The 27,389-nt window shown below is 44.8% G+C and overlaps 1 protein-coding gene across 1 annotated transcript in view; it reads left to right on the top strand.

Annotated features, from left to right (window-relative positions):
* Positions 1-27,389, top strand: part of SPOCK2 (SPARC (osteonectin), cwcv and kazal like domains proteoglycan 2) — a 61,375-nt gene that overhangs the window by 724 nt on the left and 33,262 nt on the right. The window contains exon 2 of the mRNA XM_077822015.1: positions 25,050-25,058. Within this exon, the coding sequence (XP_077678141.1) occupies positions 25,050-25,058 (9 nt within the window). The remainder of the gene's footprint in view (positions 1-25,049; positions 25,059-27,389) is intronic.

The following is a 27,389-nucleotide window of genomic DNA, read 5'->3' as shown; positions in this document are numbered from 1 at the left end:
TGCATCGTTTGGTGAAAACAAAGCCGTTCCCAAGTGCTCTAATGAGTTTGCAACGGTGCGTTTGGCAAGGTTATATGTGGCTCCTATTGGCTGTTGTTAATAAGCACCTTCACGGTGCCTAGACCTGTGCGTTAAGATGAGCTGAGCAAGTGTGAATGTGTGAGGTGGAAAATATTGCAGACAAACGGTGGCGTTTTTATTGACATGTGTCCCCCTGCTCAATTACTGCCTCTCCATAATTACACCCGAGCTGTCTGATCCTAGCGGCTCCACATTCTGCTGCTTCCTTCTCATTATATTATTGGATCCACAGTAATGGTTTCCGGATGGCGGGATCCGACAGCAAAATGACAGACAAAATAATTAAAAAAGCAAGAGCAGAGAGAGAGAGAAGTAGGAGGGAGGCGAATGGAAATAATTATGCGTGCAAAGAAAGAAGCAAAACCCAGGTGTCAAAACAAAACCAAACATGGGAAATTGCTTTTTCTCTCCTGCTGTTTTTCTTTAAATAAAAGGTGTATAAAACGTGCTAAGCGATAGATTGAGGTAGGAGGGGAAATAATAGCTTGGACTACCTCGCATGCATTTTTCATTTTTAGGAGGACAGGTGTAGATTTCTCTGCAGGGTGGAGGCTGCAGGGAACTGAAAACCTGATCACAGACATAAAAATGTGTTCGAAGCAAGTTTCCAGAGGAGACAGCATAGGGAAATGCTTGGAAGGGAAATGCATTAGACTTTAATAACTTGCTGTTTTAGGGATTTGCTTAAATATACATCTGATGCTTTCTTTATTCTACGCTGGGTGATGTATGAACCCTGGCTTGTTAAACCACTAGCTGCTCATAAATATATTTGTCAGCACAGAGGAGGGTGTCTTTCTTTCTTTGTTTTCCTTATAAACTATTTTATTTTATCTTACTTTTTGCTAATGTTTATCAAGGTTAACTAAGAAGAAAGGATCATAACTTCTTCTCTGAGGTCTGAGCTGGATTGCAGTGTAAATGTTAATTGTTCTAAAAGTCCTTTTTGGGGTCACAAAAGAGGGAGACCCCTGCATACCTTTGCAAGTGCTTAGTTATTAGGAGTAGGAGGCAGAATCAGGGACTTCCTTTCACTTGTGTTTATGCAGTACTCTGTTTAGGAGCACCTGTAGATCACCAGGGGAAATGCATGAGTATTTTTCAACAGAGACTTGACATCTTTTTCTGTGTTTAAAAAGCTCAGAGGTTGTAAGGATGGCAGATCTTTAGCTGTGGGGGTGGGAGAAGCTATAGTTTCACTTAGTGGCTATTACATCAGGAGGAAAAGCAATTTGATTAAGTAATACAAGTTAGAAAAGGGTTGATTTTTGCTCTCTTGGCACCTGTTTAGCTTTTTCTTTGCTCTCAAATGCCATTTCTCACATCTTCTGAAACATTTAGTATCAGAGACACTGAAGGATGGAGTTCCTCATTTCTTTCAAATTATTGACTCAGCCCAGACATACCATATTTGCAAAGGATTATGCATATTTGCAGTTTAACCTTTGAATAAATAACACATATTAGAAGTTTTGGGGTATGTGTACCTATATGCATATGCTCTCAGCTAACTGATAGGAATGGTGATTTATAGTGTTTCATATATATGATAAGAGTATATGTTTCATAAATGTAACCAGTCAAATTGGCTATTACATGTTTGACATAAAGACTGAGCCAAGTCTATATGTTAAGGTTTCCATTATGAATTTGTCTATTACGTACCATTATGTATCATTACAAAATATTGTCTCTGAAAGTCCAGTTTGTATTGTGTTATATTTTGGACAATCTTCTAATTAAATAAATTCTTATATGCTGAACATATTAAATAACATCTGCTATCAGTAGAATTGAACAACTAGATACAATCCTGCTTTCATTGATGGTCTTCTCAGGAAGGTTATGGGTGGACTAGAAGACTGAACAGGTCTTTTCCAGCCCTAATTTCTATGACCTTGTGGACAGAAACAGAGGGGAAATTGGCTAACCCCATGGCTAATGCTAATTGAGGTTTGATAATGACTTGATCCAGAAATAAATAGCCACAAATGTGTTTAGTAAAATTATTTTTTTAGTGAAGGCAGGTGACTCAATATCTGAATACTTTTCCTGATGGTTCTTCAAGCCCTATACTGCAAAATGTACTGTTGAGTGTAATGAATTTGGTGGTCTCAGAAGAACACTTCAAAGAGCTGTCATACCCAGTTTATCAGAGTTTACCTCCGGCTGTGGAAGGAGAAAAACAGGTGGTCCCACGGGTCCCAGCTGAGGTTTTTGTCAGGCTTGTGTGAGGATGCTAGCATTGCAACTAATGTAATTGAATCTTGCTAACACATTCAGTTCAGGACACTGCTAACCTAGTAACCTTCACAATTAAATGTAGTCAATAATAATAATAAGCTGCTGTATTTAATCCCAGACTTCAATTTTATTTTGCTACTGACCGAGATAAGTTGGAGTTTTTACTGCCTTTTAATGATTATACTCATGCAGTAGTTACTGATTTGAGAATAATTTACTGCCTAAGGAATTCAGCTTATAGTACTCTGTAAGAGTGAAATAAATCGGGTGTAGATTATCACTGAAATGAACATTGTGGATCTCCTTTTAAATGCCAGTGGATGTTCATGTTTAAAACCAATATATGGTATGGGATACTTGTCCATTTCTGCTCAAGACTAGAGCAGAGGAGTGTGTTACAAGTCAGGATTGGGGTGCTTTGACAGAGCTATGTGAAGACTTGGGACTGGAATAGCCAGGGGCCTGGCAAATTAGGATTCTAGTGAATTGGCAGAGTTATGTGGGTGAAGCTCTCTCACACATCTCACATGCTATGTCCGATAAAGGTATCGGCCCCTCACTTTCATAATCACCAAATTAGAAAATTGATAAACTTCGTGGGTACAAGAAGTAACTAGCTAGTTATATGTGATTCTGTCTGCTGATGAATACTGCTCTGTATCTCTTATTGAAGGCTTGTAGATTTACTGGGTCTCCCATTTTAGTGGGTTTATGTTGACAGGCTGCTATTCTTGATGCATTTAATGCTTAAGAAAATGAGGAACTAATAGCCCTGGCCAGACCTTAAAGCTGGGCATACTGCAGATATGTGAAGGCTTCCCCCACATGGTGCAGCCAGTGCACCTCCGTTCTGATCTGCAATACTTGCTTCCCTGAGAGGCTCAGATATCCTGAAATGCTTGACAAAGAAATGTCCATTTAAGACTAGAGTGACCACCATAGTCATTTTACTTGTGACCTGATCTGTATTTGAATCAAGGTCTCCAATGTGGTTTAACAAAGGTGAAAGATAGCAAAAGATCCCTGATGGCTGAATTAGCTGTTAAATAACAGAGATTTAGAAGAAAATTGCACTATAACTTGTGTGGATGTTTGTGGAATAATTTATGAGTTAATGGACTAGCCTTCCCCTCTTGATATCTTGATTCAAATCCCAGAGAGGTTACAAGTAAAAGCAGGCGGGGTGAATTATCCTAGTATCCTATGGATGTTTGTCTATATCACAAAGCTACAATATAGGATGTTATAACTCATTGCAGTGGTGAGGCTGTATTCAGGAGACATACAGGACTGCAACAGCTGGGCTATTGCAGATCAGAGGTGTGCAATGGAAGCTTGAACAGTGTTTGCCCTTGCTGTGTTTGGAGCTATAAGTGCTGTTAGTCTTTCATTTAAACATGAGCACCCAAATTAATCCAGAAATTCTCCTTACCAAAAAAAGGAGTCCTTAATTGGTAATGAAAGAGGTGCCGGGGCTCAAGCAATTTTTTAACTTTCGTAACTGATGCGGCAAGTCCAGAGGTGCTGGGCTATGGACTGACAATCCTAGAGATTTCAGGGCTCAGCCTGGCAAGCCCTGGCACAAATTAAGCACTGCTCTGTGCCCATGAGAAAAGCCAGCAGAGCAGTGCATAGAGCATCCCTTTCAAGCTGCAGCCGTGTGTGTGATCATGAATATGTATGAATCAGAGCTCTAAGTGAGCTGCTGGGGGTGAGTTGTAACTCCCTGTTAAATAAACCAATTAGTTTAATAGATAAAGGGAGAGGATAAAAGGAAAGGGGTGTTTCCCTGTTAAATGCTTCCCAGTGGAGACCTGATATGAATACAGTCCAATACAGGACTGGTAAATCCCACTTGCAATAACTCGTTAACTTGTGTAAGGTTTTATATATTTACAGGATCTGGTTGACAGAAGTATAATCTATCATGTATTGTCAGAGAAAGTAGCATGTGGGAAGAGGTGCCCAATTCAATTTTATATCTTTGGGGTCCTCAGGGAAATCAGAAGGGCAGTCTGGAGTCGCTTCACAGCCCTTGATGCATTAGGGCTTGGATGCACTGAGATGAAGTCTGAGCATATCCTTAGCATCCTGTTCTTTGCAAAATATATTAATTTGTCCAACAAGAGTCTGGGCAGTAGGGCCAATTCAGGGTTGTTGGGGAGGAGGAGGACGCATTTTGAGAGCAGTGGTTGCAGTCCCCTGTTACCAGCATAATATTTTTGTGCTTCTGTGTGTACAGGGAAAGCAAGCTAAACTGGTGACATTTGTATGCACTGGCAAACATGGTTGCACAGGAGTAGATGCCTATGTATTGAATATGTGTGTCTGCATACTTGGGAGGACAGGTGTTCGTTTTTGTGTGTCTGTGCATACATGTCTATTTTTGCTTTTTAAAGTTGCTTAGGCAGCAGTTGAAATCACACTGTGCTATGCCCAAGGCCTAAACGAAGCTCTGATAAAATTTTCAATAATCCTGGTAGGTAGCCTGGATTAATAAGCAAGCCCTTTGGAATTTATTTCTGTTGAGAAATACTGTACCCAATGAGTCACAATTAGCTATTTAAATAGCAGAGAAATTCTAACTAAGTTAGCTGGTATACTGTGCTCTTGTCCTCTAGTGTAAGATGCAAACTAAAGTGGAGATGAGATATAGAATGAAAGGAAACACAATTATCTGGCAGTGAAAAATCCTTCCTCTTGTTTTCCCCGCAGCATGGCTAGAACAACTCAATTGTTCTTGCAGTTGTTTGGGAAATTGTTTTGCGGTATTTGTTATTGTGCAGTCTCTCTCTCTCGCACGCTCTCTCTCTCTCTCTCTGGGGCGGCTGTGCTGATCTAGGCTGGTTCTCGGAGGCTATGCATCATCAGAAAGCCACACCTGCATGGAGCTGCCAAACGCTGCAGTATTACTAATCATGACATGAGAATGAAAGCTATTGATTGAGATAAAAATACTGCTTTGTCAGACCAAGATAAATTCCATTCCACTGCCCAAGATCAGCATTCTCACTGCTTTACCATTGTTCATTTCTTTCTACTTCTGGATTTTAAGGAGGGAGAATGCTTCACCAGTGTTGATTTTCACTGCACCAGGACACATGTTTTCTCTGCATGGGAATATGAGCTAGAGAAGAAAAAAATCACTGTGCCATGGTGGTCTGATTCTAATACTCTATTTCATGGTGTTTGTTCCGATTGGAATTTAAAACCCAAGTGATGCCCATATCGCTGCTGAACTGTGACCTCGAGTGCAGTTTTGCAATGATGCCAGGGCTGAGCCCCAGAAGTTCTACCAGGGACTCACAGCCTATTATCTCTTGTGACAGGATGTCAGTGTAAAGGAATGTGGACTCCCTAGTCCTGGCAATTAAATGTCCATACAGACACTCCACCCCTTCATTAAGATTAGGTTAAATGAAGATTTTAATGTTCTGTTGGTCATATCAGTCATGTCTGCCTTAGTTAAGCTTGGAAAGTCACACTCCTGCCTGCACACACAGGGACAGAGACTTGTGTGTAAGCACAGAGGCCAGCATAGATGTATAGCTCTGCCTATGGTCTAACGTCCCTTCCCCTTTAAACCTGGGTGTGTAAGTATATAGAGTAAATATATCAGAGGGATAAATACCACGGAAGGAGAAGAATTATTTAAGCTCAGTACCAATGTGGACACAAGAACAAATGGATATAAACTCGCCATCAGGAAGTTTGGACTTGAAATTAGACGAAGGTTTCTAACCATCAGGGGAGTGAAGGTCTGGAACAGCCTTCCAAGGGAAGCAGTGGGGGCAAAAGACATATCTGGCTTCAAGACTAAGCTTGATAAGTTTATGGAGGGGATGGTATGATGGGATAGCCTAATTTTGGCAATTAATTGATCTTCAACTATTAGCGGTAGATATGCCCAGTAGCCTGTGATGGGATGTTAGATGGGGTGGGATCTGAATTACTACAGAATTCTTTCCTGGGTGTCTGGCTGGTGAGTCTTGCCCATATGCTCAGGGTTTAGCTGATCACCATATTTGGGGTCGGGAAGGAATTTTCCTCCAGGGCAGATTGGCAGAGGCCCTGGGGGTTATTCGCCTTCCTCTGCAGCGTAGGGCACAGGTCACTTGCTGGAGGTTCTCTGCACCTTGAAGTCTATGATTCTGTGATTCTATGAGTGGATGTCAGGATATTGTAACCATTGCAGTGAATCTCTGTTAAAAACATGAGGTCTGCAGAGACTGTAAATTGCTCAAGCCAGATAACTGTGCTTTGAAGTCTCCACTGTTGCAGCCTGTGAAACTTGTAAAATAAGCTAAACAGCACTGGTTTGCCTCTCCCCAATACTAAAAAGAAAGTTATACTAAATGCAAAACATCCTAACACTTTCAAAATTAAGCCTCTAAGAGTCAGAAAATTCTAAAAGTTAAGGTCTCTCTTGCAACATCATCTCGTCCACAGTCTGGGATAATTTTACAGGAGAAACCTTAATTTGTGGGATTTTCTGACATTGCAGTCACAGTATCCTATTAAAATTAGTTATGTTGCTTTTATTATAATTATAGTATATGTGAGATGGACTTTTATAAAGAAAACTGTCTAGGGAAGTCTTTGGGCCAGATCCTCAGCTGATGTCATGTAAACCTGCTCAGTGCTGTTGAAGCCGGAGGAGCTGTGCCAACTCACAATTTGTGTGTATAAAAATGTCAGCACATAAAAGGGAGCTCAAGTGAGCCCCCAGTCAGGCCACAAAACCATGTCCCCAGTGGGAGACAATGGGAAAGACAGCTGACTCTTCCTGAGGGAGTTTTGGTGAAATTGTGAAGTTAGCCAGCCCGGGGAAAGCTGTCAGTTGTCAATGGTGACCTCAGGCACAGACTATAGCTCTTTGTGTTTGCACTTTTACTTTCGTAGGAGGGTTATGGCACAATCTATCATGACCATTTTTTAACCCGTCAAAATGTTCAATGACTAAATGGCCCAGTTCTTATAACTTATTATACAATGTATTATTCTGATAGTCTTAATAAGGTACACGATATAATAACATTAATGCTGCATAGAGGGTGCACAGCTAGAAATCGTAGAAAGTCAGCTTGGCAGCAGATGAAGATTTCTACAGCAGCTTTGACTTGGCTACATTATGCATCTGGTATGTTTTATGGTATTTGGTTCATGACACAAAGAGTAATATATTAAGCCACACATCTCACCTGGAATAGCAGTGTAGCTGCAATGGGGTAGCTGTTTTGAGTACATACCTAGGGTCTTGGACAGGATCATACTTGGAGTGGCTAGCCTGTCCTATCACCCATGCCACCACGGTTACAGTACTGTTTTTAGCATGCTAGCTTGCTCAGAGCTAGCATGGGTATGTCTGCTCAAGCTGGAAATTATTTCTCCCCAACCCCAGTGTAGATGTACCCAGGGTATCAATGAAATATAGAACCCTTCCCATTTAGGTCACTGGCCAATATCCATACCAGGTCTGTAGTGACTGAAAGTTACCAGTTAATAGCTGTTTAGGAGGCTGTGTGAAATGAACTGGTGGCCTATGTCTAGTTCCCAGAGAAAGGTGTAATAAATAAATACCATCAGAACTGGCAGGGTATGCCTACACTGCAATAAACCCCCTTGGCTGGCTTGTAGCAGCTGATTTGGGCTCTTGGGGGTCAGACTGTGGGGCTATAAAATTGCAGTGTGGACATTTGGGCTGGGGCTGAAGCCAATTACACTGATAAGGCAACATTTACGTAATTTACAAAAGCAAACAAATACCCCACTGATGGTGCCAGTCACCTCATCAGCACATTCCTGCCTAAAATGTGAAATTTTTCTGGGGAAGTGAAAAGGTTTTTTTTTCTTTTTTCCTTTCTCTTCATTTTCCTCCCGGTGTCCTTACTCTGCTCTAGAGCAACATCATTGTTTCCCAGTCATATTCTATGCCCTAGTTAAGAAGTAACTAAATATTTAATAATTTGCTGGAACAAACCCAAAAGCCATGTCAGTCATGTGGAGAGCTTTGTGTTAAGAATGGGCAACAAGAAAGAGGGAGGATCAGAGTCCCTCAGCTCAGAGCTGTGGAGAGACATGTCCAGTTATGTGTGTTAGGTGACACTAGTGTATGCTGTAGCAGATCCAGAGACCATCCCAAACACCATATTTGATCAACTATCACATATTTAAAGAGATTCTACTATTTTTCATTACTTGAGGATACCACTGCCAGTCCTGTTGGTGGCCCCATTAGGCACTGGATGGGAGGCACCAGTCTCCCTACACACTGCCCTCTGAGAAAGACCTTCGTTTCCAAATCTGGCTAGTAGAACAGCAAAGGCAGAAGTTACGTTCTATTCTATGGTCAAGTTCAAGGAGACCAAAGTGATCTGTACCCATATCATATTTCGATGTCAACTGATCACCTCTTGTGAGCAAAGCAAGATCTAAGACAGGTTTGACCTGGTCAATAACCAGGCTTTTGCTTGGTTGTGTGGGTTTTTTTAAAGCTCTTGTTTTAAAGCCCTTTGGCCTCAGGGCTATGTCTTCCTCTGTTCCCCCATTCTGTTTGCACAGGGGGAATCTCACTGGCACTAACTGATTGAGGACTCTCCTGCACTTCCCCTCACCTTCCCAAAGTGAAAACCTAGTTTAGAGGGAGGAGCTCACCCCTTTAACTCTGGGTTTGCCATCCTCCATTTAAAGCTTCCTCTCTTGATGGTGTCATATTGTCGTGGTCCCTTCTTTTACAAGTTATTGAGGAACAGGTAGACATTGCAGAGACTCTGGGTTAGAGAGGATGGGGTATGCTGGGGAGAAAGAGAATGCAGTAAATTCCAGCCCCAACTCTGTGGGGACAAAAGGAGGTCACTGCCATGCACAAGCTCTATCCCTGTTGGGATTGTGGAGCAGGATTCCCCAACTACATGATGTAGCATGCAGAGTTAATTCCTTACGCCTTCTGCATCCACCTAAAGAATTATGTGTTTGTGTGTTCATTGCGTGTTGGGGTGTTTTGTTTGTACGTTGGGGTCTGTACGGCTTATATGTGCTGGGAGGGACATTGGGGGGAGTGTGCCCATGGGGTATTTTCTAGGGATTTCATACGTCATTGACTCTACTGTTCAGATTCTCAGGGGCTTCTGGAAGAGTATAAAATTAAGTGTGATGGAGAGGGCAAGGGGATCCCATGTAGATCCAGAGCTGGGATTTATCTGTGAGAAAGATAGGTCATGAGGAGATAGCCTCTTGAGCTTTATGTTAATGGGGATACATTTTAGAGACTGGATGGTTCATGGGCTTAGATCCATGAGATATGAGCTATTAGGTAATAGCTGTCAAAGACTCCTGAGACTGATTAGATCATTGAGTCCATCCCCAAACAGTGTGTATATGTGATGTTATACTTGATCTTGGCCAAGAAGCTGCAATAATCTGTTCTCTGTCCTCCGTGTTCTCAACCCCTCCCAGTTTAATGTGGTCTACACATGTAATGAACATTCTGTCACTCCCCTCTCCCAGATCATTAGACCTAACTCTGACCCCTGTGGCATCCCTCTATTCCTCCCACAGCTTGATATATTGCCATTTGTCATCATTAACCTTTGTTTGCAGCCTTCAGGCATGTACCCATGCTCATTTCCAAGCCAAAATCGACTGGGCCACTGCAGATTTAGCAATGTGGAGGATATGAAAAGGGTGGATTAGCAGATGCTTTACTAATGGGGTAGCTACCAGAGCAGGAGGAGTGTTTGGCTGCTAAGGTGCCGTACCAAAACATAGCATTGCCACCTCTCATTCTAGCCCCTCCTGCCTCAAACTTCACTGCGATCCAGAGTTCATGGAGATATTTTTACCAGGATTCATTCCATTGAGGTTTAAGTGCTTTCCTAGTAAATGGTAGCTACAACGAGTCCTCAGTGTAGTGAAACACAGAACGGCTTGGAAATACTGCTAATGTGACTGAGTTTCTAATAAGAACCTATGGCTGGTTTATCCAGTGGTGTCTGGTGTATCCAGTGGTGTTCACTGTACTCCTTTCCCCCGGGAATGGCCCCGGGTTTGGGGAATTCTGTTTGAGGTTATTGCCTTATATACACCCCTCCCACCACAAGGAATGTGTCTTCTGTGACCTCCTATTTTCCCCTGCTTTCTGGCCCTCTGGCTTTGGCGATCTTGCGTCACAGCTGCCATATTTTTCACCAGGAAGGACTATCCAGGACTCTACTTGAGTCTGTCAGTATCACTGACTAAACTAGTTAGTGCAAAGATGCCTTGGCCAATGTGAGGTGCTCCCTCCATCCAGAGACTGAGTTAGATACGTCCGCAGCACACGTAGAACTGGTCTCCCATGGGAGCAGCACACCTGTAACTCAGACAGCACTGGGCCCAGCCATATATTCAGCAGTGAGCCCATTGTTGGCTTCTAGAGACTAGTCAGGCTCTCACTATCAGTTCTGTTGGTGGTGGTGATTATTTTATTAATTTTTATTATGACACCTAGAGGTTTCAACCAAGATCAGGGCCCCATTGTGCTAGGCACTGTACAGACACACCTCCATTAACAAACTTACAGACTAGACAGGGCAGACAAAGGAATGTTAGTCCTATTTTACAGATGGGGGACTAAGACATAAAGCCCACAAATTATAACCGTTTATTAGTTCCTTAGCTTTTCAGCTAGTTTTTTTTCTAATTACTGGGGTATTAAGGTTTGCTCACAACAGACTCATTAGTTCCTCCATCTAGTCCCTCTTTTTGTTAATAACTACAGAGAAGCCGTAATTCTCTGTTTGAGATATCTTAACTCATTTCCATAGCAACAGTTTGAAGCCACAAAGACTAAACCATCAGTGAATTGTCTTTAAAAATACCTCTTAATTAAGAAAAAATGAAGGGATTATTGATAACTCATTTAGCCTGCTGGCTAGTAGAGAATTGGTAACTTCTGTCCTGAATCTGCCTTAGCACAAGATATTGCTTGTTTTGGGCTCAGGTTCGCTCCATTCTTCTGTCCTCTTGTGCGGCTCATGGGACATCCCCAACTTTGGGACATTGTACCATGAGGTTGCCCAGGGCTGTGAAAAAGCATCACAATGTCAGGCTGTTCAAAGCAGGTGCCCCCCCAGGCAAATTAACAAACATTCTGCATATAAATAGTTCTTACTTCTAGTTATTTATTTGTGTTACAGTAGAACCTAGAGATCCCTTCCACGCTTGGAGTCCCATTGTGCCAGGCACTGTACATACAGATACAAGGTCATTCCTGTTCCAAAGAGTTTGCAATCTAAAAAGACAAAATAGACAAAAGGTGGGAGAAAGGGATTATTCTTACCCCTATTTTACATATGGAAAGCTGAGACACAGAGAGATGAAGTAAATCCATTCTCAGTCCCTTTGTATTTTTAAGACATGGACACAAGGGCATTAGGGGTTCTTTTGTTTTTTAACTTAAATTTGTGGTATGTTAATATAGGAAAGGTAATAGATCTAACTGATCCATATTTAGCAATAGAAGCTCATGTGCTTCTGTTTCTCCGAACTACAATGTACAGTTAAGTACAGACTGCCTTGCATACCTGGGCAGGGGAACCAAGTACAGTAACTTATACAAGTACTAAACCAAAACTGTCGAAATAATATTCTGCACTGTTATGGCATCTTTCATCCAAGGCTCTCAAAGCACTTCACAGATGATGATAAAACCTAATAACTAGATCCCTGTGCGGGTACAAAATTTCTATTCGCATCTGATCCACAATCCGCAAACATGGTCTGCGGATATCCACATGTGGATGGGGATATCCGCAGATATAAAGTGGATATCCGCAGAGTTGCAGGGCTCCACTAATAACTAGAACTGGTCGAGAATTTTCGGACGGAACAGTTTTCCATTCGAAAATGCTGATTCCACGGAATCAAAATGTTTCGAGGGAACTTGATGGTTATGTCAATTTTTGCTGAAATCTCCCTGCCTGCATGGTTTCCTGCCATCCCACCAACCAATAACTGGCAGATAGGCTCCCTGTGCTGCACGGTTCTCTGCCTGCCCACTAGGCAAGTGGCCTGGCTCTGTGGTATATCTGACAGGCAGGCTGGGTGGGGAGCCTGCCCAGCTACTGGGCTCTCTAGGCTACCAGGCTTTGCAGCTGGCCAGCTCTCAGGATCCCTGGCTCCCCAGCTAGCTGCTAGATACTCCCTGGATCCCTGGCAGTCCACCTGGTGGGCTGTCAGGATGCCAACATCCAGCCTGTCTGGCTGCTTCCCTAGCAGGAACCTGGGAAGCTGGCCAACTGGGGAGCCAGGTCGCCTGCTGTCCAGACTACGAGCCTGCAAGCAGAGAAATTCCATTTTGAGTCTCCCAAAATGGAAATTTTCTTTCCTTTCCCTCCCATAAAAATGTCTAGAGTCGTTTTTGTTCTGGTTCAGAATAAAACCTTTTTCAAAATCTCTAAACTTTCATGCAACAGACAATCTAGTTCTTGCACAGCTCTCCTAAGAACTTCCTGCACATAAGGGAAGATGGGTAAACAGAGGCACAGAGTGACTTGAGGGGGGGGTGTTGTGGGAGGGTTGCAGTGGCCTTAGAAACAGACAGTTTTCATGCAAACGTCCATGTTAATAACATGAAAGGGATGAGAAATACAGATCTGGCCATCCCTCCATCCCATCCGTCCGTCGCCATGGTTTGTATTGTAGAATTATTTCTGACCAGAAATGCAAGGGACCAGCTGCTTCCTGAGAGTTGCAGCTGCTCAGCACCTCTGAAAATTGGGCCCACTGTTGCCAATGTGAATGTATTTCACCAGAGGGAACGGGAGTCATGTGACTTGTCAATGCAGCCCACTACGCTGCTGAGAATCTCATTTTAAAAGCCATTGCTGTCGTCTCTTCTCCATTTGGGAAGACAGCTCCTATTTTCAAGCAGTGCACTGACATTTGTTGTATGTTACAGCGATTATCAACCACTGTGGCTGGGTTGAGACTTCTGCTCATCTTTTCTGTTTCCCTTTCTTTTGCCTCCCCTCATTCATATGAATGGGGGGATGAGGAAGTTTTCAGTGTCTGTCTGGGGCTCACTGAGATATGCAGTGCACCTTGCTTCTCAAAGTCACTGTCTTCATGTTTCCTCTGATGTGCTTGAGTGCTGCTGTAATGGATATGCAGAGAGAGTGACCTCACTCAAGCAGAGTGCATGAGCTGGGAGCACATACCAGGCAGCATTAATTCCTTTCACTGAATTGCATCTGGCCAATGAAAGCTAATGCAGTGAGTCAGTGCTGCCCTGGGTTTTGCTCTTTCTTTGCACTTGGCTTCCAGGATATTTGGGGGTTATGTGTTTTGTTTTTTATTGCCTTTTGTTTTTTACTCTTATCTCTGTCCAGCATGTCCTTTGTATTATTCATCACTCTTCTTACTTTTTTTTTTCTGTCACTTAATTTCTTTTTCTCTCTTTCTCTTTCATGCCTCTTCCTTTCTTCCTTTTTCTTTATTTACTCTATTTTCCTTTAATCTCTCTCTCTTCCCCCTTCCCGCACTCTTTCCAAATACTCCTTTCAGTCAAGTGCAGTGTGCTGTTTCAGGGCACTCTGTGTGTCAGAATTAATAAACTGTTGGCTTTCCTCTTACACAGAGCTTGACAGAACTTCTAAAAGGTCTTTCCCTGAAAAGCCAGCATGAATAATACTTAAAATGGTTTGTCCTCTGGATGCTTGGAGCCCTTCCTATGCCACTCTGTGTGTTCATGTCCATTGCTGTCCTCTTTTGTTACCGTTAATGTTGTTTCATGATTCTTCGGAGGTTTAGATCTTGCTCCATCTTTGTGTTGCCAGGGCTCCTAACCCATAGTTCTTTCAGGGGGTCAGAATGAGCAAGCACTTTCTCAGCCGTGCAGTAATTGAGCGCAGGAGAGCACAGAGAAAGAAGATCTGCTTTTCCCCAGCAAGACACTGCTGTGTTGACTCTATCCATTCAGAGAGGTTGCAGATACCCTGTTGTACTGATTAGAGAAGTGTGGAACCTTGGAGTGAGACCGAACAAACCTGATTTTTTTAAAAAAATAGGACTAATAAGTGCCCTGCTGAGACTGCATGATATGTCAGCATCATTATCTAATGCAGTGCAGGGCTTTTTGAGCTACTGTAATGAAATAAATGAAAGTCTCTACTTTCACCTCTGTCCTGCGCTTATCTGCTTCTCATTTTAAAGCATATGCAGATGATCAGCCAACCAACAGAATCAATAGCTTGTTCCCTGTGTGTGTGGGGGGGGGGCGGGAGGAGGTGGCGTTAAAGTGACCCTGGCGCTAGTTTGAAGGTGCTGGATTGATATCCTTGGTGGCCTGAATCCTCTGTTAGGTGTATACCAGCAGAGCTGGTAATTCAGGCTTTTGTGAATGGTACCCTATGCCCCCTACTTCTGTGATGAACTTCTCTGCTGGGACCTGGTGTACTGCTGTTGGCTCCTACCCATTGAGTCATGTACCATAATGGACTGGTACAAACCCCCATCTTGTCATCATGAGTCTGTGGTTTGGAGCAGCCAAACATTCAAGAAGGGTTATAGTGTGCACAAGTGGTGAGAGGCACCAGCAGTTATTGCTTGATACCAGTCCAAAACTTGTGCTATACATTGGGACAGTTGCCTGAAAATGTTGAGGAGCCCTGGCCTGTTCATCCATAGAGTGGATAATGCAGGGGGCAGTTCGAGTGCAGGCTTCCCCTACACCTCTCTCTTCCTAGCGTGCCTCAGACCTGTGTTAGAGAGAGTGCCTGTAAAGTGAGACAGTATTTCAGCCTTCAGGCCCACTGAGTCCATAGCATCTGTGTTAAGGCTGCCCCAGGGATACTAGTTGTGATCTCATCTATCTAATGACTATGATTGTCCATCAGAAATTGGAGAGAGCTACCAGCTAGTTTTAAATAGGCCACTAACAGACCTCTATTGTTAATGGCTTTCAGTCATTACTGATCTGGCCATGACTGGAAACTCAGCTGAGCTAGAGGAGAAAGGCTCTGTTGCTCGTTACTGATCCTTGAACCATCCAGTCTACAAACTGCTCCATTATTTTTTTTGCTGGGGAGCTTCTGTACCTATTATTTTAAAATAATATATTTAGTGAGGAGGAGGGAAAAGTAAAAGATGTGCAGGAGTCTTATGATCTCAGCATGTGCGAGCACTATGGTATACGACTGTGCACCCAATTTTAGGTTGCTTCTGAGAGGCTTGTGGATTAATAACTAATTGATAGCAATTGGCTGCCAAACTCTATTTTCCTTCTGACTAACCAACAGCAGAGCTGATTTCCAAGCTAACTGTTCCAGTGTAGAGACAGTGAGTGTTCAATATAACACAGCACCCTAGATCTTTCAGTCACCTCCTCTGCCAGCCTCCCCCTGTCCATCTGGAAGCACACCTGCAAAGGAGATGTATGGGGTGTGTGTGCTCATCCTGCTGCAGCCAGGTGGTAGAATCCATCACTTATTGTAGTGCTAAGCACCACTGAAGACTTTTTGGGTACCCCAAGACTCCCATCCCGTCAGACCAAGTGTAGACTGACCAGGTTGGACTTTATAGGCTCTTCGTCTGTGTAAGTTACATAATTATTTGTGAAACATTTCTTATTGCATTTCTGAGTGTCCAGCAATTAGCTGACAATTGAGAGCAACAACTGGGCAGTTTTCCCCTTGCAAAGGTGAGACGGAAGGGAGTTGAGCAAACTCCATGGCATTTTGCTTTGTAGCTACCCTTCTTTGTCTCCCCTGCGGTGTTTTCCTTTCCTTAATCTCCTGGATGCCAGCAATAGTTGAATGTTGAAATGTTTGTTTTGAGTTGATAACCTGATAAATGAGTACATCAAAGGCATGTCTCTCCTTGTGACTGAGCAGCAGTCTATCAATACAGAGATATGCTTCACCAGCACAATACAGCAGCTGATTTCTCTGCAGTCCTAGTCAGCACCACAATAAATAAACCTTTGATTTCATCTTAAACATAAATGTTGCATTCTAGATCTAGACTGTTTATCCCGACAGGATGGGGTTGAGGTTCCTGCTCTTCTGCATAATTCCTTTTCACCTCCTTAGAACTGCAAATAAACAAGGGATTTTTTTTTTTAAAAAAGGAGCCCAACCTTCCTTTTAAAAAGAATAATGGTGGTTTTATAATGTAGGTTCCACTAATCTGTTCTTAGGGCCCTCCCTCAGTAGGGCAGAGTGCCTAGACTGAATGGGGTTTTGTTATTTCCTTTTCACACCGCTCCTCCAATCTCCTGGTCTAAGAAGAGAAGCAGCCAAAATCATAAACACTTGTGCATTGCTGCTGATGCAGTCTGCCTGACAAATTTCCACCTGAGTGGAGGCTGCATTTAAGTGGTGGGTAAAGTGATCTCTTTGTATGGAATCTGTGAAGCACTTCAAGGTCCTTTGGGATGAAAGGTGCTGTAGAAATGTCAGGTGTTGTATGTGAGAGCTTGGTACCGACAGTGCGTGTATTTTGGTGTGATCTACACTGGCACAGCTTTGGCTTGTAAGCTGCAATGGGGGAAAAGGTTGAACTGCCAGCAACATACCAATCTTGGGAATTTTGACAGCAAGGAAGCCTGTAGCAGCAGCTACTATGTGTGAGTTCTGGCAGTCCAGGGATTGCCTTCCTCCCCCACTCCCCTGAGGATGTTATGTAACCAGAGGCTACTAATGCTCCAGGGAGGCCAATAATGTTGCATGGTGTCCTTGTCTGTCTATATTAGGCTACATCAAGGGGTAATTGTCCTGGATGAGGGGCTGCAATGTTAGTGAGAGGAAGAGCAGAAATACAGTAGCAGGAGTGCCACAATATGGGAGCAGAGAGGGGCAAAGCCCCCTGCCCACTCCCCCCAGCTCCCAAGACATTTGGTAAAATGTTGTCCCTCGTCTGGTAGTGCTGCTGCAGCAGCCTCAGAGACAGCTTAGTGCCAAGCCAGCGGGTCTTCTCCCCGTGTCCATAGAGAATGGCAGCGGCAGAGGAGCTGGGGCTGCAACTGCTGCTGGCTGGCAGGGGTAGTGCTGCTTCTCCTGGGCTCCCCACATGCTGCCTGCGGGGGAGGAGGGTGCTGAGGAGCTGGCTGTGTATGAGTGGGGGATACCAAGGAAGTGGCTCTCGGGGTGCTGGTTCTGGGGAGAGGTGGTGGTAGCCTGGCAACGGCATTGCCACTCTTAGGCCTTTTAAATGGCACAGGCTGTGCAGGCCCCACTCAGGTGCCCAAACTCCACCACCACTTCCTAGTAATTCATGGGCAAGGCAGGCTCAGTCCCAGGCATCTGGCTGAAGTGATGGACCCAGCCTGGCCACCAGGGGGTTGGCACAGAAAAGCACCAACCCCACCCAGCAATTCAACTTCATGGTAAGGCCCACCCCTGCCCCCCTTCTTTGTTGGCTGCAGAATTGCTGTTTAGTTAGATGCAGCCCACTCCATCCCTGGGCCCTTGAAGCCCCAAGTAGTCCCCCTGATAGTCAGAGCCACTGAAAAGGGTGTAGATAAAGCAGAAGAGGGCTGGGAAAACAATATACTTGTCCACACCTAGACCAATCAATATGGGCCAGCAAGCCAGTCTCCTTTGCATCTACAGATATCACTGTCTGAGTAATTCCTAGATTACTGTCTGAGTAATTGCTAAAAAAATCTTTTCAGCATTAAAAATGAGGTACTAAGGAGCCTCTTTTCTGTGTGTCTCTTCTCTAACTGTCAGTCTTCGCTGTTCTTGGAAGCTGCTGTTAAGTGTCTTATGAAATGCAAAGAATCCCAAGAAGATGGCATTTACTTAATTTAAAAAGGTAATAATGGAAACTGCGATTTGATCTGGCAAGGCGTGTGTGGCAGAACCCACTGTGATTTCCGTTGCACCCAGTCAAGGAATATCCAGCAGACCAGGAACTGGAAGGAAGCCCCGAGTCACTGTCTGTAGGCATGAAGGGAGGGGTTAGAAAAGGGTCCTCCTGGGATGGGGTGGGGGAGAGCTATTTCAGGTGGGCCCCCACAAGTCAAGCTGGATTGTTACTTTGTCCAAAGTCTAAACAAAAACTGCCCTTTCCTCAACCAGGCCCAGCGGGTAGGAGTGTGTTGAATGAAGACAGGTGAGTGAGTATTGCCTGGGCCTCGTTCCAGGACAGGAGCAGCTGACAGGAAAAAGGACTCATGGCCCAGCAAGCTTCTTCTTTTAAACATTTGATAGGTTTGATTTTCACCCTTTATTTCCATCATGGGAAGAACATGAAATTGGAGGGTGGTGGTAACCCCCAGGTCCCTGTCCCTTCCCTGTGTTGTAACCAGGATATCTCTGTTGAACAGACATGCTGGTGAAAGGTGCTGGCTGGACAGCCACAGGCGACTGAAATCTTCTGTTCCTCCATGGAACAGGGAGAGCAGCAGAGCAACCTTCCACATGCTGCCTTGCTAATGTGCCTCAACCCTGAGCGGCAGGCACCACTGCTGAGGGTGAGAGGATAGTTCAGTTTCCACCTCTGAGCTGAGGCTATCACTTTAAGACATGGAGCACTGTGAATCAGGAACTGCACTGGAACCACATGGTCTTTTCACAAAGGACACATCGTCTGGCAGCTGGTCACTACTGAATTGGAGTGGATTTGAACCAGTGACTAGGGGGTGAAAGGCTCTGTATGCCATTATCGATCTTGGCTCCCTCCTGTGGTGGCGCCATGTTTGGTTGTTAAGAGGACGCAGTGCGTAATAAATGCATGTTCTGGCACCGAAGTGGCAGAACTTTTAAGACCATTTGAAAGGAAATGCAGGAATCTCCTTAGGAAGTATAATCATGCTATTCAGAATCCATCACCGCACGAGAGGCTTATGGTCAGAGCTGTGTGTGCATTTATCAGAACTACTGAATGCACTTTACCAATGGCACTAAACAGCTCAGCTGCTGGGAGGAGTAGCAGGGATAGAGCTGATCTCAGATCAGTAATACAAAATGGAATGGATGCAAGCAAATAGCTGCTTCAACGTGATACTGCAGCACTGGCTCACTCTGTCACCTGGTCTGCATGCTACAGTACATCCCTGGGGAGTATATGGGCTGTTGCAATTAACCACATCTATTGGTATCTGCTGGAAAACATTCCCTCTTTTTGCTGCCCACCCTTCACCTTTCTGAGTTGGGAAAAGTGACTCCAAACTCCCCTTCCAGAATCTCCTCCCATTCTGTCTGAGTGCTGTGCTTCTTCAGGAGGTGCCTAGCTGGACAGCTCCTCAGTGATGCTGGACAGTGTAGTGGCATTAGTCAGCCATTCTGTCCTGAGGGGGTGTAGGGATTGTCCAAAAAAAAGCCTGCTGCACTCCTAAGAAAAGGGGTCCCCCAACAGTGTCTGTGCTGTGGCCATTACCTTCCACTCTCAAGAAACTCAAGGTCAGAGCTTCTTGTCTGAGCTCGCTCTCTGACATTCCCGTAAAGGGAAATTCAAGTAGAGGAAGCTAATGGCTACTTGCCCCACGTTCTCAAAGGCTCAGTAGGCTCTTGTAGTTCATCAGTTATCCCAGGTTGGATAGGTGGCTATTGTTTCTACTCTGACCAGTGTCACAAAGAAAATGCCCAGCAAAACAGCTACTGAAGGGATACCCCTCCACCTGCGACTCGTGGAGTGAGGATAAATAATGGGGCAGTGAGGGGTAATGAGTGGATTTCTGTCTCCTTTCCATCTTTCTGTGTCTAACACATGTAGATAATTGGCCTGTGCCCCTACAAAGTCTGTCTGCCTCTGGAAGGTAGCACACATAAATGGCAGCTGCGGTGTGCCAAATGAGCACAGCTGGATGTGATGTCATTGCTGATACATCTGGAACAATATCTGCGTTGCCCTGGGCATGACTTAGGATGTGATAGATCCATTGGCAAGAGAGAGCCCACACCCAGTGAGGGAATATCTTATTCTGCTTATTTCTCTCCTCTCTTCTGATCTCCCATTCACCATTTATCTTCTCTACTTTCCTGTTTTTATTTCCTCTCTTCTCCTCTAGCTCTTATTGTGATAGAATATTTTGCTCCCCATTCTCTGAAATAGGACATCGTTTTCTCAAACTCTTTTTGTTTACAGTAGGGGAGCATTAGAAGCATTTGATGTTTTGCTATGTACTAACAAATCAAGGGGTTTTCTTTTTAACTTTGCCATGTGGAGAAATTTTTTTTTTAACTCTTCTGAGGTCCTGAATGTGAGGCTTCTGGATTGGAGGAGGCAGTGAGCATTCCCAGCATTCTCTCCATGGCCTTTGTTCTGGTTCCAGACTTCCCTTCCATAGCACGAGATCAGGCACAGTCTCTTTTCTGTGTTTTCAGCTCCTGAGGGAGCTGCTGTCTCAAGTGACCTACACTGTCAACAATCCTTCCCCCTCCCAACCATAGAATGTGACACAAACAAAAGTGCTGGATCACAGGTTTTATTTAAATAATCTTGTACAGTCTGAAAATAAACCTCCACAAGAACTAGGCAGGGACTGATTAAATCCCCTGCAGCATGAGCTTAGTGATGGCATTTGAAAGAGACTTGGTTTTGGGGACTTTCCAACGTGCACATAGTATGTTACTGCTTTATTGTGTATAGCATCTTCCATGAAAAATGCTTCCTAAAGCTGTGTGCAGAGTTAAATAACAAAGCTGCAGAGAGGTGTAATTGCCAATAGCAAAAAGAGAGAGAAATTCTGAGGTAGGGGAGAGAGACATTAGATGCAGGATTTCACATCCAGATGAAGAAGGAGAGTCAAGGACAGGTGGAATTGCAGGAGGCCACTCCCAACATCTGGAGCTGCAGAGGAGAAGATGACACTGGCACCAATACTGTCCCGGATTGTATGGAGGGACAAGAGAAGGTGGAGGCTATACAGATGGAGGGAGAGGAGAGGAAAGTGGTCAAGGGCCCAGATTCTTCTCTTGTGTGTTGGAATAAATTGGGACCTACTCCACTGAAATCCATGTGTGAAATTACACCTGTGAAAAATGGATTTAAGTGCGGGGAGCTGTGTGATGCACTGGACACTTGTGTGTTCGTTGTTTAATGTTCACAGGGAAAAGTTCTTGTCCCCCTGACAGTGCCAGCCTCAGGGATAATTCAGGAAAGTGTGGGCTCTCCCTCCCCTCCCTGTTCAGGCATTAGAGAGTGAGCATTCCTTCCCCATCCCATCCAGCTGACAGTGAGTGCTCCCTTCCCTTTCTCCAGCTCACCCCATCTACCTGGGTGAGGGCTCTTTTCCCTTCTCTGCTATTAAATCAGAAGTTGTCCATTTTCTCTTTCTGACAATTTACTAATAAGCCTGGTACAGAACAATTACAAGAAGGTGTGCTTGGGGTATTAATGAACCACCATTGATTAATTTATTACACATGTGCACACAGACTTGCTTCGACTACTGGCCCATCCCCTTTCTCTGGCAGAAACCAATGCCTGATGCTTCAGAGGATGGTGAAGCTCCCTCCCCCAATATAGGAAAGTGTTTGTGTCAGGCTGCATGCAGCAGTTGGATTCTTTCTGGGCCTGTGCCCTGCTCAGCTTACATCGGTGGTGTCTTCTCATGGTTGGTGGTGATACAGAGGGTGCTTTGAGAGGGCTTATCCCATGTCTCCCCCATGATAACATGCTGCACTGTCACAGCAGCCACGAAGCTGGCCTCTGCAGCATATCACCCTGGCAGCACTGCAGCCATCGCTGTGATGCAGATGGCACTCAGCCTGCCCTTGACTGCATCCTCTTGCCTTCCTGTATCAGTGCAGGGCACTGCTCAATACTGGCTCAGAGACACACTGTCTTTCCAAAAAGGCTCCTGCTGATTCAGCCTTTCCGAGAGCCATTTCCAGTCCCACCTCAGCGAGTGACCCTGAGAGAGCAGCTGGCTCCACAATGCAGCAAGCCACCGGCTTCTCAAAGAAGTCCATTTGCTCGCTTGGCAGAGCTCCTGCAGGGTGGCAGTGTGCCACGTCTGATGATGTGCCGTTTCCTTTGGTGAGAGGGGCACTGTTTGTTATGCTTTGTGTGCTCGGCAGATTGGGGTCATTGAACATGCTCGCAGTGGGAGTGGAAAGGGCTGGAAGTCCTTAGTGTGTTCAGTAGAAAAGACAATGGTTTTGTCCTGCCTCTGCTCTGTATTGCCATCCCCACAAAGAGCGCCGTTGGCAGATGGGACACACAATGCCTTTGAGCCTATCGCAGCATGGCTGCGTCAATCCAGCTCTCTTAGTCCAAGATTCCAGCTGTGTGGAAACCTGCCAGCATCAGGAGGAGGAGGAGGAAGTGGTTTGAGGCTTAACGAGGGAGATAAATAATACTGGGAAAGTAAGAAGAGGAGTCATTTAAGAGGTGCTTGCAGGCTTGGAAGAGAGTCCCTCAAGCAGGAAACTGTAGAGATGGATGGTTCCTTTAGAGACTGAACAAAGGGGCAGGTTTCCTGTTAGGTTTCCTGTTAGGAGGTGTCCTATAATTGTATGCCTGCTGCTAGTCTCACTAGACAGATATAGTGCTATTTGAAACCTTACGGATTTAGGACCCAACCTGGGACCACACTGCCCATGCTAATCTCCCTTAAAGGGGTCCTTTTTTTTTTGCTCGTTTTTGAACCTTTCAGAAAGTAAAGTTCTGTTATCCAGAAAGGTTGGGGTTCTGTACTGAGAAACTGTGCATTGTCTGAGCTATCAGAACAAACAGCCTGAGTCTTTTTAGCAAGACAAGGAAAAGGAAACTGGGACAGATAGTGTCTGCATCTCTGTGTGTGCATGTTCAATTATAGCAACGTACGTGTGTGTGTGTGTTAGAGACACAGAGGTCACTCAGTAGTCTCATTTAAACTATTGAGAGAGAAAATGAAGCCAGTGTAAAGATGCAAATATTCTACTAGCAGAATGGCTGGAGGGAATGAGGAATTTTTTTAAGCAGTTTTAAAGGTATGTAGTTCAGGTATTTGATGGCCTTGCACTGCACGGAGTTGACTCGTGTAGCTCCTGAATTTGATACTGGGTTCTGCCAGGTCTGACTACAAGGGAGGGGAGGGGTAGGTCAGTGGTTTGAGCATTGGCCTGCTAAACTCAGGGTTGTGAGTTCAATCCTTGAGGGGGCCATTTAGGGACTGGGACAAAAATTGGGGATTGGTCCTGGTTTGAGCAGGGGGTTGGACTAGATGACCTCCTGAGGTCCCTTCCAACCTTGATATTCTACGATTCTATTGTAATATATTTGTCTCTGTAAGAGGCAGAGGAAATAGCAGGGCTGACTCTACCAGACAACTAGTCATTTAAGGGAGCACTATGTATGGGGCAGTGAAACACTTGGAGACTGTGTAGATGACTGTGGGTTGGTAGGGATAGAAATTTGCCAGTTTGCCTGGCAGAACCCCTGCATCTGGGCTTTGAAGCAGTAATGAGAAGCCCCAGGTGACGGCATGCTCCTGACAGCTGCAGTATTCTTATAGGACCCAACTGCATCATACAGTTCCTGCATCATCATTACTGAAGGCAGCTCAGGAAGTCCTTTTGTGATGTACCTGTATGGTGGGTTCATGGTTCACTAGGGATGTAGATGTCCCAGAGATGGGCTGAGCTAAAGACCTATACCTAATCTCTCCCTTACAAATTGCTGACAGATAGTTCATCTAGAGAATATGTTGTTACCAATCTGTGACCTTCAAAGGCTGGAGTTGCGTAGGATGCCATGTCTTATCACAGCCTTGTTTTGCTCAGCCCTGTCCAAGTGCACTAGCAAGAGCTTCTCTAGCATCAGCCCCTTGCTTAGAGGCTCTACGAGAGGGTGGCATCCCCCAAGTCCATTTTGTAGAAATATAGGACTTCTCTTGGCTTTCTTCCCATTTGGGATAAATGTGAAGCCTACATAGGAGCCAGCTCTTCTCCTGAACTGAGCTGCAGCTGCTGATATGACATGTGGTATGGCTGATATCAGCCCCCAGGGCTCTTGGGCATGTCAGAATGGAAGATTAACACTGGAGCTGTGGATGGTGCGCTAAAGAGAACAGCTGTGACCAAAGGGGCAGGGACATCCATTTTACCAGGAGCCAAGTAACATCCTGTGACAGCAGTAATTTGGCTTAAATCAGTAAAAGAAGTCTCTTGCAATAGAATATTGGTCACTGCCAAGCCTCTTAATGATACCGTCCCCCTCCCCTATATTCTAAAATGTCCCTTCCTGGGTGTATGAGAAGGGAGTTGGCATAACAGGAGAGCAGTCAGGATTTCATTGCCTGCAAATACGTCATAATTTTTTTTGTTTGACGTTATTTTATTTCAGAGAGACTGCAGAACAATAGAAAGGTACTTATATTACTGTGAAATCTGCTGTGTGAAACATTACATCCATCTGCTGAAACATCACTGTTTCTGTCCCAGGGCTAACCATGAAGTGTTGGGAGCAGTGCCGCAGCTTACGCAAAGCCCTGAATTATCAGCCTTTGCCTTAACTTTTGTTCCTTGCAATCAAATTCCATTGTTGCCATTGTGACAGAAGTACGATTTAATAAATGCAAAGTAGGAAAGCAAGAAAAGATGCATTGGAGGAGTCTTTATAAAAACACATCACTTGGAGGAAATGAATTATGACTTTTCAGGGAATTTAAACAAAGAAATACTGTCTGTGTGATCATAAACCCAGCCCTTTCTTGCAGTTTGAGCTCTGGCAGTGTCGGTATATTTCATGTGTGTTCTCTTCTCTCTCTCCTTTTGTTTTTTCATCTCCTCTTCTGCTGTGGGCTGAATTCCCAGGAAGTGGAGGTTAGTATTGATTTTTGAATATGGTTTCATTTAATCTTTACAGGGCATCTGTGTTATGTTCTCTGTGTTCTCCACCCCAGCTCCCTCCCTCTAGTTTTAGTTTATCAGAAGAATATTTTGAGTTGATTTGAACAGTTGCATGTTGCACGAAGTATGGCCAGGATGAGTGTGTGTCTGTGTAGAGCCCTGCAAATCTGCGGATATCTGTGGACCATTTTTGTGGATCATGGATGGATGTGGATTCAAATTTTGTATCTGCACAGGGCTCTATGTATGTGGTTGCGTGGGTGTATATGTGAGGGTGTGCCTATACATATGCACATATTTGTATTGACCCCCATGCAGAGGACCACTTAAGTGGGAATGAAATGATGCGCAAGCCTGCTGCTGGCCCTCTGCGCAGTAGTGAATTTCATCCTGAGAAACTGTATATGTAATCAACACCACAAGATGGAGGGCACTACTGATGGAATTGAAACAGCGTCTATCAGAGAGGATTGTTGTTACATATTAAGCATCGACAGTGCTCAGCAGTGTATAAAAGTCTAGGAAGACCCTGTTCCTGCCTCAAAGAGTTAATAATCTAAATAAGCCCAGACAGTTCAAGACGGACCTCTCAAAGAAGAGCATTCTACAGGGTAGTGAACTCCTAGTACCGGAAACTGAATTTCCTTGCTGGAAGGGACAGTCAACAACACAGTTGTTCAAAGGGTGTGGAGTGTATGATCTACTGTAAATTAACACAGGCCATCAGGGCACTTCAGAGAGTCTTTCAAGAATGTTTGTTCATGGATGGCAAAGGTAAGAGACCTGCAAGGAGAAACCCATTCTAGTGCTGACATTACAAATGAGATGCACATCAGTACTCTCTTCCAGGGCCTGGATTCATTTAAAGATTAAACCCCTCCCTTCCCTTGTGTTTTTGTATTCTCTGCATTTGATTCTGTGTATATAACATATTAAAGGCCGGGGTAATCAATTATTTTTTGTCAAGGTCCACATTTCTTGGTCAAGGTATAGCCAAGGTCCAGACTCCAGAGAAAATAATAACAATAATGATAATAAATAAATAGAAAGATGTTTGCAGTCTGTTCAAAAGCATCTGGGGGTCTGGATTTGGCCCACGGTCCACCTGTTGACTACCCCTGTTAAAGGAGAACAGCTCCAGTGATTGTGATGGGGCTGTTAACTGTTGGTAACTTTCCAAATCTGGAGACTGTCAAGACACAAGGGAAGGATTGACATTTAACCGTTGTACAGCATGGGGAGGAAGTGTGGCTAGAGCAGGGTACTGCAAGTCAGGACGAGGGGCACCAGAAGGTGGGGATAGAGAGAGGACTGGGAAGGCTTTGCCCGACACATGAGGTAAAATGTTGTCCCCCAGCTGGTAGTACTGCTGGGGCCTCAGAGGCAGCGCAGTACTGAGCCAGCAGGTCTTTGCCCCCCTGCCCACAGAGAACATCAGGGCGCAGGAGCTTGGGCTGGTACCGCTGCCAGCAGTCAGGAATGGCACTGCCTCTCCAGGGCTCCCCACACACTGTCCGTGTGGGAGGGGGATACCAAGTTGCTGGCTCAAGGGGTGCTGGTCCCGGGAGAGGTGGTGGTGGCCTGGGCAACAGTGTTGCCACTGCCAGGCCTTTTTTACTGTGCAGGCCCCACTAGAAGCCTGAACTCTGCTGGAACTTCCTAGTAATGCCTGAGGTGGTGCAAGGCAGGGCCAGGCTGGCTCAGTCACAGGTGTCCGGCCAGAGTGAAGGGCCAAATCAGGCCACCAGAGGGCACTGGTGCTGATTAGGGGGTTGGCACAGAAAAGCATCCATCTTGCCCAGCAATTTAACTTTGAGGCTCAGGATCAAATCCAGTAAGGCCCATCCCCACCCTCCCTCTTGAGACCCAGGTAGTGCCCCTGGTCAGGACTCCTGGGTTCTATTCCCAGATCTTCTGACTTGCTGTGTGACACTAGGCAAGTCGCTTAATCTCTGCACCTCAGCTTCACCCCCCACAAAACATGAACTTTAGACCTATTGGGTCTGGTATTATTCCTTTAATTTTCTTATTTTTATTGCACATCTGACTTTTATCCTTTATTCTCCATTTCCTTGCCTTAATAGTAGTGTTGCTTTTCCCTGGAAATCTGTGGAAAGATTCTACTGCCCTTTTGCTTGGTGTGGACAGAGGCTGCTGTCATGGATGGGCTGGGGAGCGTGGAGAAGCAGTGAGGGACCTCAGTGCTGAGCCATCACAAATGATCAATCACTTTTCAGGATGAGGGAGTCAGAGACAAAGGATGTGTGTTTTTTCTTCCCAAGAATTGTACCTCGTTCAACACCT

Source organism: Eretmochelys imbricata, chromosome 7, assembly GCF_965152235.1.
Source record: "Eretmochelys imbricata isolate rEreImb1 chromosome 7, rEreImb1.hap1, whole genome shotgun sequence".
NCBI lineage: Eukaryota > Metazoa > Chordata > Testudines > Cheloniidae > Eretmochelys > Eretmochelys imbricata.
Note: the sequence above shows the minus strand (reverse complement) of the source record. Positions and strands in the feature narration are given on the sequence as shown.